At 35.4% G+C, this 14,266-nt stretch overlaps 1 protein-coding gene across 1 annotated transcript in view; it reads left to right on the top strand.

The window, feature by feature from the left end:
* The window catches only part of LOC106870238 (mdm2-binding protein), a 26,879-nt gene extending 13,134 nt beyond the window's left edge, over positions 1 to 13,745 (top strand). Inside the window, exons 10-19 of the mRNA XM_052968421.1 lie at positions 560 to 889; positions 2,901 to 3,065; positions 4,301 to 4,435; positions 5,592 to 5,683; positions 7,602 to 7,702; positions 8,577 to 8,759; positions 10,741 to 11,002; positions 11,249 to 11,362; positions 12,471 to 12,536; positions 13,496 to 13,745. Coding sequence (XP_052824381.1) covers positions 560 to 889; positions 2,901 to 3,065; positions 4,301 to 4,435; positions 5,592 to 5,683; positions 7,602 to 7,702; positions 8,577 to 8,759; positions 10,741 to 11,002; positions 11,249 to 11,362; positions 12,471 to 12,536; positions 13,496 to 13,582 — 1,535 coding nt within the window. The 3' untranslated portion in view covers positions 13,583 to 13,745. The remainder of the gene's footprint in view (positions 1 to 559; positions 890 to 2,900; positions 3,066 to 4,300; positions 4,436 to 5,591; positions 5,684 to 7,601; positions 7,703 to 8,576; positions 8,760 to 10,740; positions 11,003 to 11,248; positions 11,363 to 12,470; positions 12,537 to 13,495) is intronic.
* The last annotated feature ends 521 nt before the right edge of the window (positions 13,746 to 14,266 follow it).

Below are 14,266 nucleotides of genomic sequence, written 5' to 3'. Positions count from 1 at the left end.
AAGAATTTTTTAGTCAGAAGAATCACCCCCAGTATTTATTTATTTGTTTAAAATCTGATACTTATTCTATCAGTCTCTTTTGTTGAACTGCTAAGTTACAGGGATGTAAACACACCAGCATTGGTTGTAAAGCAATGGTGGGGGATAAGCACAAGCACAAAGACACACACACATATACAATGGGCTTCTTTCATTTTCCCTCTACCAAAACCGCTCACAAGGCTTTGGTCAACCCTAAGCTATAATAGAAGACTCTTGCTCAAGGTTCCACACAGTGGGGCTGAACCTGAACCCATGTGGTTAGGAAGAAGGCTTCTTGCCACACCACCACACCTGCTCCTACAGTCACATCTGTTTTTTAGAGTCAGCAGATCTTGTGCCACTGCCACTCAGGCACTCCTTATCCCTCTGATCCTGCCATATTAGCTATATTGTATCCCTATATTGTTACTCTTCCTAATGATTCATTTGCTGAACTTTATAACAACTGTGTAATAATACTTATTATGTATGGTTATTGTTTGTATATTATGACAATATTTATTTGCTATTGTTCCAGATATTATATATGCCAGTAACAGCAAAGATGGTGAACTCATGCTTTTCGTGTTGGTTCCTCGAAAACATTCGCATAAGTCAAACAGTTCTGACTCTAGTATGGAGGTTAACACACCAGGCCATTATTGTATTGATGCTTATATGATGCGTTCAGCTGAAGAACTTGATGGTGAAATATTTGATCTTTTACATCAGAGCTACTGCCCACCTCTCATTAACTGTTCTGATGCAAGTTTTCCAGCTCTACCTGTATTTAATGGGAAAATACTCTCTAAAGTCAATACTTACTTAACTAAAATTCAAGCCATGGCTGTAAAAAATCATCTGAAAGGTATTGTGATTCTATCCTATTTCTTTGACAAATTGCTTTTTATATCTTTTGTCATTTCAGTTACGATGACTCTAGTTAAAGTGCTGGACTATTAACCACAAGATTTTATATCCACAGTTTACTACACTTTTATAACTCTTAAGCAAGACCATTAACTCTGTTTGCTCTAGTTTACCTGAGTGAACAAAAAAAGACAGGTTTTATTCCTGCTTCATAGTTTCAGTGGTTAAGAGTATGAAGGGCATCCAGCTGTTGAAAAATAAAGTTTGTTCCAATAATTGTATTATCCCATTCATGCTGGCATGAAAAAAATATTAGTATAAAACAATATTATTGGTTTCAAATTTTGACATAAAGTCAGCAATTTTGGAGGATAATATACTGACAATAACCATACATAGTAAGTATATTACACAGTTGTTATAAAGTTCAGCAAATGAATCATTAGAAAGAGTAACAATATAGGGATACAATATAGTTAATAAGGGAGGATCAGAGGGATAAGGTGTGCCTGAGTGGAGGTGGCACAAGACTTGCTGACTCCAAAAAATAGATGTGACTGTAGGATCTTGTTGTTGGCACTGTTGGCACTCCGTCACTTACGACGTCATGGGTTCCAGTTGATCCGATCAACGGAACAGCCTGCTCGTGAAATTAACGTGCAAGTGGCTGAGCACTCCACAGATATGTGTACCCTTAATGTAGTTCTCAGGGATATTCAGCATGACACAGTGTGACAAGGCTGACCCTTTTGAATTACAGGCACAACAGAAACAGGAAGTAAGAGAAAGTTGTGGTGGAAGAGTACAGCAGGGTTCGCCACCATCCCCTGCCGGAGCCTCGTGGAGCTTTAGGTGTTTTCGCTCAATAAACACTCACAACGCTCGATCTGGGAATTGAAACCGCGATCCTATGACCGCGAGTCCGCTGCCCTAACCACAGGGACATTGCACCTCCACTACTGACTGTAGGAGCAGGTGTACATTAACTCCTGTGATACTTATTTTATTGACTTCAAAGGTTGAAATCAAAGTCAACCTCAGTGGAATTTGGACTCAGAATGTAAAGACAGATGCAATGCCACTGAGCATTTTGCCCTGTGTGGTAATGATTCTGCCAGTTGGCTGCCTTAATGGAAAACAGTAACATTGAAAACAAAATTACACTTGACCAAGACACTATCATTGTTTTAATGTCCACATTTCCATGCTTGTCTAGGTTAGACAGAATTTGTTGAGGAAGATTTTCTATGACTTGATCCCCCTTCCTGTTGCCAACCCTCACCTGTTTCTAAGTACACTAATATTCCCCGTGACCAGGCATATTTTCACAAGAAATTGGAAATAAAGAATACTGTTCCTTTATAACTATCACTTGATGTCAAGGCGCAGAGACAGTAACACACATATACATATATAAACATACATATATAAACACACTGGACAAAATGCTTAACAGCATTTCATCTGTTTTTATGTTCTGAGTTCAAATTCCACTATTGACGACTTTACCTGTCATCCTTTCAGGGTCAATAAAATAAGTACCAGTTGAGTACTAGAGTCAATATAATCAATTTACCCCATCCTCCAAACTTGCTAGTCTTGTGTCAAAATTTGAAACCATTATCATCATCATCATCATCATCATCATCATCATCATCATCATCATCATCATCATCACCATCACCACCATCATCACCATCATCATCATCATCATCATCATCATCATCATCATCATCATCATCTTCATCATCATCATCATCATCATCATCATCATCATCATCATCATCATCATCATCATCATTATTATTATTATTATGCCGAGGTTGACTTTGCCTTTCATCCTTTCAGGGTCGATAAATTAAGTACCAGTGAAACACTGGGGTCAATGTAAACGACTAGTCCCCTCCCCACAAATTTGAGGCCTTATGCTTCCAGTAGAAATTATTATTATTATTATTATTATTATTATTATTATTATTATTACAACTAATAAAATGCTTTTTATTTAGGTGATCTTACAGATTCTGTGACAGTTCCTTCAACACAACCAAGAGAGCTCTTCCAACTCCTTGCCAATGTACAGCAGAAGTTTCTGGAAAACTTGGAATCTAAACTCAAACGTAAAGATTGCTTTCAACCATTTGATACTTTACCATCCAGATGTCAGTTGAGTGGTAAGCCTCTTTTGCAACTTGAAGGACAATTTAAAAGTTCTAGCCAAAAGCTGTGAATTAGTAATATTGGCTAATTTACTCAAGGACATGATGCTATTTTTTAGGAAGAGTTTACATTCTTGATCTAACAAGGATTTCCAATTACTTGCATCAGAGTCCCTTTCAAAATATATCTCTAAATACATTTGCCATCTCTACCATTTTTGAATTCCTCCAGCCACCAACAACTTTTTGACAATATCATTTTCTGCATCAAGCATATATACCTCATCCCACCATTGTGAATTTCCTAGCAAAAAAGGTTGCATCTATTGTTTCTTAGATTGGTAATTTTATCAGATTACCTGGTGTGTGCCGATGGAGCTCTCTTGTCCATGCTCCATCAATTCTAATGTGTCACGAACAACATCCACTTTTATGCAGGTTATACATTTCATTCTTCTCTAATCTTCAGGCATCAAATTGTCATCCACCCACAATCTAGACACACTATGCTAAATCTACACTGGCTCCATCAACAGAGACCCCAGAAACATCTTCCAATGAGTCATGCTATGCCAGTGTTGTCTCCTTCAACAACTTAAAGGCACACTCATTACATTTATCAAGAAAACAGTTTGGCCCTTAGACATGAACAGTACACAACTAGAACCCTCAATGTAAGCACTACAGATGCTATGCTTCACCATCACTGCAGATCTTTCTTGGGTGCATACCCATCGTCCTCAATATTTCAAAGTCTGCATCACAAAGATTGACTTTCATCTTCAACATCAAAAAATACAACCAACATCCCTCATTGGATTTGGCTGCAGCAGAGTGATAGTTGGCAGGGTTAGAAAGGTTGTCCTTAATAGAAAAGCAACACACTTTAGGGTTTCCAAAAATATATTGCTTTTTATTTTTTCATGGAAAATATAATTGTATTATTTCCACACTGTTGGCTTTAAAGTTAGATGCACTTTTATGACCTACTGTGGTAAAGTTCAAAGTTCATTTTCAAATTTGCTTTTTGTGTCATTTAAGTTACACAAACATTTGCAGTGTATTTTATACAGCAATTATAATAAATCTGACTAAACACTCCCTTTGCGATACAGTGTAATACTCAAAAAATGTCAATGTGTATTAACTACAAGAGATATCTGTCCAAGATTTCATTGTTCGTAAATAAATATGGTGATTTTTTTTTCTTTTATTATTTTTCATTTATATTTATGGTTCATAATTTCAAGAACTTGACCTACCTAATTGTGCACAGTGGCCAGAAAAATGTTACATCCAGCAACTAGAATCCAAGAAAAAGACCATTTGCCGTTTTCGATCATTTGATAGCATGTCATTATCATCACCTTATGTTCCTCTTCAAGGTAAGTTATTGGGAATTCTAAACCACATAGTATGTATTCCTTCCACCTCCCTACTCAGACTTCTTTTTATTGAACAGGCGTTTGTTAGGCTTTCACATTAAGATGTCAGTATGTCTAATCACAAATATAATCACTTTTTGAAACATTCTTTATATCTGTTCCATTATGTGTAAAAATTGAACATCATTTTGGTTTCAGTTCCACTGCATAGTAGTCCCTTAGATAAATGTTCTACTACAGTCTTGAGTTGAGCAACACCTTGTGAGTGGTATTCAGAAACTGTGCATGTATGTGCAAGTAAATATATTACAAGAGAAAACAATAGAAAAAGCACAAAGGACAAACATTATACTTCTGTGCCACTGACCATGTCCCTTTTATTAGCCTCAGACATCTATATTTGTGGATGTAGATGTGCATTTATTCTAGTTTTTAGATTATGTTGCCTTATGTTTTGTAACTTAGCATTTCAATAAATAGCAATAAAATATATCATCATCAGCATTGTTTCAACATTCACTTTTCCATACTGGCATGAGTCAAATGGAGTTTATTGAAGCAGATTTTCTATGGCTGGATGCCCTTCCTGTCACCAACTCTCGCTTGTTTCCAAGCTATGTAATATTTCCCCACATTGAAATTAAATGACATTACTTGTATGGCAGTGACACTTGTCTGTTTCTAGCTGGTCAAATGGTGACATTGAGGTTCTTTTGTTGGCTTGTAGTAATCCATGTTTAAAAAGGTTCCAAAAACATACGTATTTACAGATGAAGAAGTCTATGTTTATTGTCCAGTTCAAAGTATTGTCTTCATAATTTTAAAGCCTATTATAATAACAGCTTGTATAGATTTTGCATTGCAATATCTTTCATAGGCTTTAATCCTGCAACATCTCATCTTTTCTGTTAGAGCAATATTTTTATGTACCCTCCTTGTTCATATGTTTCTAGAAGAGTTATTACAGCTATTTTATTTCCCCACTTCTTCAAGATGGAAAGTACTTTTGAATTTCATTGACCAACACTATTTTTATGTTTCTGTATTATATTTACACCCATGCAAAAAAATGTCCCTAAAACATGTGTATAAATACTGTATATTTTGTTGGAAAGTTGTGTTATATTATAGTATTCCTTACTTTCTTTTATCTCAGATGTTGTTCCAACTGAAATGGAAGAAATTTTGAGTCACTTCCAAGATGATGGATTGGCAACCAGTTTTTCCTTGACTCCTTTACTGAGCCAAGTATGAAGAATATCTTGTCTTTGACTTATTTGAAGTTGTTGAAATGTTTTATGAATAATATATAGTCTATTGACTAATTTTTTCTTCTCGCTAGACCACTGTCAGTAAATAAAATTTCTAAAATTTTTTTGCTGCCCTATGATTTATTAATAAGGATAAGATATATACAATAGAAGAATAGACTAGATATAAAACATCTAGATAGCTTGGCATCTTCTTTTCTACTAATAACTTCAGTTTGTTCAGTTGCTAATTTAATTCATAATGAAAAATTTTAGTGAAACACAAAAATTACCGTAATGACAGTAGATAGATTTTATATAATGGAAAGAAAATATAGAGCTATAACTTGATGAAGCTAATTTGGATTATGAATTGACAGGGCTGAGTTTGACAAAACTGATATTGTTCGTGAGTGTTAGTAAAAGATGAGAATACTTTGGCAGGAGAAACAGTTGAAGATGTCATTCTGCTCAAGAAATACCATGAATATTCTTTGGTGTGGGCCAAGAGGAATATGATCCAGAGAGAAGAGCACAGTAAAGTAATTTAATGAAAGCTAAAGTATAGCCAGCAACTGAAGGAAGAGCCAAGGATATTGTCAATTTTGTTGTTGTTGGCACTCCGTCGCTTACGACGTTGAGGGTTCCAGATGATCTGATCAACGGAACAGCCTGATCGTGAAATTAACGTGCAAGTGGCTGAGCACTCCACAGACACGTGTACCCTTAACGTAGTTCTCAGGGATATTCAGCGTGACACAGTGTGACAAGGCTGACCCTTTGAATTACAGGCACAACAGAAACAGGAAGTAAGAGTGAGAGAAAGTTGTGGTGAAAGAGTACAGTAGGGTTCGCCACCATCCCCTGCCGGAGCCTCGTGCAGCTTTCAGTGTTTTTGCTCAATAAACACTCACAACGCCTGGTCTGGGAATCGAAACCGCGATCTTATGACCGCGAGTCCGCTACCCTAACCACTGGGCCATTGCGCCTCCACTGTCAATAAAAGAGTTAAAAAGGAAAAGTTAAGAAAATTATGTTAACAAACCAGTGACTGGAGAGTGACAAACTGTTTATCTTTAAATATAACACAAGTGCAGGATACTGTAGTATGACTGGTTGAGGGAGAATATTGTTCAAACAGCTTTCTTAAATATCAAATTCCAAGTTATGACTAAGATGGCCTAAAATTGGAAGAATTGGTAGAGCTGTGGACAAAATATTTCACAGTATTTTATTAAGTCACTTTACAATCTGAATTCTACCCTATCTTTCAGGTTCAATTTTACATCTCATCTTTCCAGAGTTGGTAAAATAAGTATCTATCAAGCCTCCCATCAGGTTCTATCAGAAGCAACCATCTCCAATTGATCTAGCTGGATTCCCAAGTGAGACCAGCCACGTTCAAGGATGTTATCCACCTGTCTTGCTTGTAATCTAGCCCTTTATCTGCCAGTTGGTTTTGCCCATAAAAACTTGTCCAGCGATTCTTTCCTTGAAACATCCTTAACATATCCATAGTATCAGAGCAGTGATCTCTCAATTCAGAGAAGTAGTAGCTCTATCTAGAGCACCTCTCTGATCTCCAAGCTATGCATTCTATCAAATAACATTACTCCTTTGGAGGAACCCCTTCTATTTTTATATTTTAATTCAATGCATTGGTAAATAATTAAAACAAGATAGTTCTCTAACAAATCTAGATAGTTCCAGATAGACCTCTAATAAAAATCCAGCTCTATCTGGATAGTTCCAGATCTTTAACAAATCTGGGATTTTGCCATATTCTATCTAGAATCTTGTCACAGAACCTACAAAACTTTATCCACTTAGTTTCTATATTCTGTTACTAATGAGGCAACTCAGCTACATTTAAAGAATTTTATAACAAATTTTGTGTTTGCTATATGTTCGTATAGCATAACCTGCGCAGCTATGTGTTTCCTGCCCTTAATGATGAATATGAAACCTGTCTTATGAAATGGCCACATTGTCGAGAAGCTCGTTTTCCTGGCATTTGGTAAATCTTTTTTTAAATTATTATCACACTTGCAAAATACAGCTCCTTGCAGGACTGTATACAAGCTACTACATTTAATTATAGTAATTGTTTATGCCAGCTTCTATACTTTATTTGCTGTTGGTACTATGTATTATGTATAACTATACTGACTTAATATTAGCTACTATGTTAACTATATGAACAGTCTAACTATAATAGCAGCTACTACAGATAACTGTGCTAACTATTAACTATTAACAGTTATCACATGTTAATATACTATTTGTTTCTTTGCTATAATGTCTGATATTACCATATGTCTGTTATATTGTATGATACTACCACATGACTGTCTGTTATTTGATATTCTTTTCTACTCTAGGCACAAGGCTCAACATTTTGTGGGAGAGGGGCCAGTCGATTAGATCGACTCCAGTACACAACTGGTACTTAATTTATTGACCCCGAAAGGGTGAAAGGCAATGTCAACTGCAGCGGAATTTGAACTCAGAGCATAAAGACAGACGAAATACCGCTAAGCATTTCGCCCGGCATGCTAATCTTTCTGCCAGCTCGCTACCTTTGTCTGTTGTTTGATATTGCCACATGTCTGTTACATGATAGTACCACATGTCTATTGTATTGCCTGACACTAACTTGCGTCTATTATATTGTCTCATACTATTACATGTCTATCTGTTATAGTGTCTGATATTACCACATGTCAGTCTGTTATATTATCTGACACAAGCACATATCTGATGTTACAGTGTACTACATGTCTCTGTGATATTGTTCTTACTACATGTCTGTCTGTCCGTTATATTGTACTTACTACGACATGTCTGTCTTTTATATTGTCTAACACTGCAATACATTTTCTGGTTTCCAGTTATAACAAAGATAACCAATGTGAGAAAATTCAAAACCGTCTGAACAAACTAAGAGATAAATTCATCACCACAGACACAAGTACCACATATTCACTACAGAATTGTCGTAGCACCTCTTTGCAGTCAACAACTAACCCTCGCATAGTGCAGAACTTCAAATCAAAAAATTCTCTCAGGATAAAGTAAGTAATCTTGAATATAGTCCCAAACTCAAGAAATCACTGATGATATTAGTTCTCTGTATTCAGAATTAGTCAATCTTTAAAACAAGAACTAGTCAATATGAGGCACAATGGCCCAGTGGTTAGGGCAACGGACTCGCTGTTGTAGGATCATGGTTTTGATTCCCAGACCAGGGCGTTGTGAGTGTTTATTGAGCAAAAACACCTAAAAGTTTTACAAAGCTTCAGCAGTGAGTGGTTGCAGCCCTGCTGTACTCTTTCACTACAACTTTCTCTCACTTTTTCTTCCTGTTTCTGTTATACTTGTATTTCAAAGGGACAGCCTTGTCGCACTCTGTGTCACGCTGAATCTCCCTGAGAACTATTTTAAAGGTACACGTATCTGTCGAGTGCTCAGCCACTTGCACATTAATTTCATGAGCAGGCTGTTCCGTTGATCGGATCAACTGGAACCCTCGTCGTCATAACCGACGGAGTGCCACAAATTTATTTAACCTCTGTGTTTGTCTAACTTACTAAACCAAAAATGTCAATGTATGTACGAAGCTAGTGTGTATAGCAATAAAAGGATTCTATTCTAATTATAGTTTATAGCTTAGTCTAAGTCAGTAGTTTCCAAGCAAGATGTCATGACATCCTGCCGTGTTGTAGACAGTAATTAAGAGTTTTGCAGGTTTTTACATTTAAATAGCCCAAACAGTATCATCATTGTTGCTGTTTTAATGTCCACTTTTTCATGCTTGCATGGGTTGGATGGAGTGTGTTGAGGCATATTTTCTGCAACTAGATGCCTTTCCTGCTCCCAATCCTCACCTGTTTCCCCTCAGTTTATTAGCCCTGGTCAAACCGTCCAACTCATGAACAACGAACATTAATGATGATGGTCATCTTATGAAATGAAGGATTGTATGTATTATGAGATAGAATATGTGTGGTGAAATGTAGGGAACTTGACATAACAACTTAGTTTGAATCAATGCAGAGTACAGCAGGAAAGTTCTGATTTGTAAAGTACATTTATAGTAATTATAGTACACAAATAAAGAAAGCATACAACATAATAATGATGTTACATTGAAGTGGGAGAAGGGGTGTTCCCACTAAGGAATGGTTTATTTATCAAACTGATCATTATTTCAAACTGGAAATTATCAAAATAGGTCCTCTGTCCTGGATATAAGAACAGTACTTCATAGTCATCATCATCATCATTAAACGTCTGCTTTTCATGCTGGCATGGGTTGGATAGATTGACAGGAGCTGGCATGGCCAGGAACCACACCAGGTTCCATAGTCTGTTTTGGCTTAGTTTCTGCAGCTGGATGTCCTTCCTAACACCAGTCACTTTACAGATTATACTAGGTACTTTTTACGTGGTACCTTCACCAGTGCTTTTTATGTGCCACCATCACCAGTGCTTTTTACGTTGCACAAGTTGTATTTTAGCCTTATAGAAGAAAGACTGGTTCATACATATACCATTTCTTGACTTTATTTAATCCAAACTTTGTGAGTAAAATCATATGAAATTTATACTTCTGCTACATGACAAACAGCAACACTGGTAGAATGTTTAATATTTATCAGTAATGGTGTCATGATTAAGTCCATTGGTTACACTCTGTAAAGTGGTTGGCAAATGAATGGAGAGGACCCTTTAGTCTTACCAAGGACATGACAACTTCTCAACTGTGAAAATGTACCAAGTATTCTCTGTAAAGAGGTTGATGACAGAAAGAGCAGCTGGCCATTGAGACCTAACCGAAAATGAAATGTATGAGTAGACATCATCCTCCAACCTGTCTAGGAAGATAGTAACACTGAATAAGAACTAACTTGGTCCGTAACAATGCATGCTTGCATGGAAAATGGAAAGTGAGCACTAGCTCATGATGATAATGGGTGGGGAGTATCAGCAAGCATCATTGTTGTTAGGGTTGTTTTTTCATGAAAATTAAGCCCTTTTTTTCTCTAATCATAGGCGAAATGCTAATGTTGCCAGCTTGGAAAACCGAAGCATGTCTGACACAAAATTACAAGACTCTAGAAATGCAAAACAAAAGAAATTATCTCATGTGATGACAAGACATATGTCTGCCAAAGAGCTTGTAGAAACATCACCAAAAGCTACAGGAGAACAGCTCAAAAACAGGTCTCTTGTAAAATCCAGCAAAGAACCAATTCAGGCCACCGCTAATGAATTGAAGAAGCAAAAAGTGTCTCGTTCAGAACGACATAAACAGGTATGTAGTCTCATAGAACTTGTGAAAATGGTAACAGGTTGGAGTGTGTGCTTTATGTTTCACTACCATTTTAAAGTTCTTATTCCCCCGGAATTAGAATCAACTTCAATGTTCATTATTCGAGTGATCATAAAACTGGGAGAGGGGTTAACTATTTGCCCACTTCTATATAAATTTAATGTGAAATCTATTTAAAAAACAAAAATAAATTATATTTGCTAAACTGGAATCTTTTTTCATCTGTAGAAACTGGAATCAATCGTCAAATATGTTTTAAAGAAAGAAGGTCTTTCAGAAAAAGATGAAATATTTTCTTCTTGCTTTCAACGTCTTTATAAGGTCACCAAACTTTATGTCATGGTAAATATAGTTTCAAATTCATTTGTATTAATAGAACATATTCATTGCTTTTATCTTATTTAAATATTACAAATAAAAAGTTTTTTTTTTTTTTCACTTTCGTGTAACAAATTTTATGAACATGTTTTTGTCAATGGTACTTTGTTTGAGAAAGGTTTCTATAAAATTATTAGTAAATAGATTCACTTCAACATGTAAATTTAATTTGTCAAAATATTTTCATCGCTTCGAAACTGCAACCTGTTCACTGACAAAATTCCATGCTACATCAAAGCTTTGTGTATACTATAAGATTATACATATATATGTGTGTGTGTATACGTATTTATCATTGTGTGTGCTTGTACATATGTATAGGTTGGTTTATATTTGCATGTATGTATCTAAGACATTGTCTCCATTCACCATTAGATGGTGGTGAGAGGGACATATATATATATATATATATATATATATATATATATATATATATATATATATATATATACATACAACCTTTGACAGAGTAACAGTCATATATACAACTTGAACAGAAACACATATTAGTATATAAACATACATTTACATGTACATACACATACAAAGATACGTCTACACACATACATAAGTACATAGATACATATGTACATACTTACATATTCGTTGCTTTGAAACAGAGTTTTGTCAGTGAACAGATTGTGGTTTCAAAGCGACAAAAATATTTTAACAAATTAAATTTAAATGTTGAAGTGAATCTAACGTTTTTGTGTGTATTTATTATTAAATACTTTTACTATTATTGGATAGAATGTTTAACATCTATTTTGAAAGAAAAAAACTCTGGATTTTAATAAAATAAATTTATTAAAAGAAAACTATCTTTACTTAAGTAGCTCAGGAAAAAAAAAACCTTCCAAGTGGATTTAGGTAACAAAGAATGCCTATTGTTTGTGCGATGATCTATTCAAAACCCAACATGATGAATGAGCTGGTTGCTGAATAAGTCATCATCAAGGTTTTACCTTGTCTGTTTACATTTGTATAAAATTTTACCTAAAGATGATGTATTTATGCTCACTACATTCCAATATTTTAGCACCTACTTTACTACAATATTGTTATAATTCAGGATCTCCCAGACTCTCGCAAACTTGGACAAGAGATGAGAAGATTAGCTGAAAATCAAGTAAAACATGTGAGTTTTATTATATTTATCTAATCATTCCCATTTCCAATTACTTATTTGTCATGCTTCAGTGACAGATCTGCTTCAAAACTGAGTTGTTTACTTGAATGTCATTGCCATAACAATTACTTTCACTATTAATGCCTATGTGAACTTTTAGATATCTTTTCCCCATAACCATGGGTGGGTGATAAACCAAATCCATCACCCAGTTTTGTACCACCACTTAGTCCTTGGCTACCTTTAGGAGGGTTCATTCTGTTGCAGGTATTCAAGCTAGATATCTAGGCTGAGGATAACTTCCTCTCTTCTTTGTCCCACCCTCTAAAGCCCTACAAAATTGTTGCGCTTCCTCTTCTGACTAAGCCATATAGTTTTTCTGCCTTGTATTCTTTTTCGTTTTAATCCTTTTGTTACCGTATCTATTTTTAGATGCTCTGTGTTTCTTTCAATTAATTTTAAATATAACGATGAATTTAGTAAAATAACTTAGTTATCATTAAGCTAGTGTTAGGGACATAAATTGTGACTAAGGTTTGGTGGAAGATTTTAATTCAAAACTTATGAAACCAGACATTTGTACTACAGAGCCAGAGGTGGTTTCAGCCGGGTTGGTATCAAAAGGGTTAATTATAGAAAGGTTTATAGGAAAATCGTTAAGTGTCTGTTATATTGTATGAGGTACTGGTGTTGATATTTAACTTCCATATTTGATATTCTTTAAGGTGGCACGCTGGCAGACTTGTTAGGACACTGGGTAAAATGCTTAGTGGCATTTCTAAATTCAAATTCCACTGAGGTCAACTTTGCCTTTTGTCCTTTCAGGGTGGATAAGATAAGTACAAATGGAGCACTAGGGATCAATGTAATGAACTCAAGCCCTCTCCAAAATTGCTGGCTTTGTGCCAAAATCTGAAACTAATATTTAATATTTTTGTATTTTTATCAATAACTTGTATCTTTTCTAGGTTGTTGAAATAGAAACTCATCGTCAGAAGTCTATGAGGACAAAAAAGACTCAGAAATCAGATGAAAATGGCAAAGTAACTTCCTGATAATTCGATAATTCCATTAACCAAGCAAGTCTACTTGACACACTCATACACACAAAACTGAATCATATAAATCCAACCTTCCAGGCTTTGTTGCCTTATGGATGTCTGTGATATTCTTATTTATTTTTTTAACTGTTCCAATAAATATTTTCTAAAACACTCACCTATGTTTTCATATTTTCTTCACAAATTGTTCTACCCAAACTGAGATTCATACTATGCATTCACTTATCTTCCTAGTCTCATCCATTATTGCTCTATATTAAACACTGCATAAGTTTCAGCAATTTCAGTGGATCTACATTGATGCCTTGTGGTATATCTCAACATACAAGAGCAGGCATAGTAAGGCATTTGCTTCTCAAGCACATGGTTCCCAGTTCAGTCTCACTTTGTAGTATCTTGAGCAAGTTTCTTCTACTATCACCTAGGCCAACCAAAGCCTTTTCAGTGGATTCTGTGCATGGAAATTAAAAGAAGCCTGTTGTGTGTATGTATATGTATAAATATATATATATATATATATTATATAAAGTTTATGTTTTTATGTGTGTTCGTATGTTACTTATAGACTCAAAAACTACTGGACTGATCCTAATGAAATTTGGAACACAAAATCCAAGCCTAGGGAGAAGGGTAATGCCGTGTGTTTCATACAATTTTGAGGGGGTGTAAAGAAGGGGT

This window comes from Octopus bimaculoides, chromosome 6 (assembly GCF_001194135.2).
Source record: "Octopus bimaculoides isolate UCB-OBI-ISO-001 chromosome 6, ASM119413v2, whole genome shotgun sequence".
In the NCBI taxonomy this organism is placed as follows: domain Eukaryota; kingdom Metazoa; phylum Mollusca; class Cephalopoda; order Octopoda; family Octopodidae; genus Octopus; species Octopus bimaculoides.
Note: the sequence above shows the minus strand (reverse complement) of the source record. Positions and strands in the feature narration are given on the sequence as shown.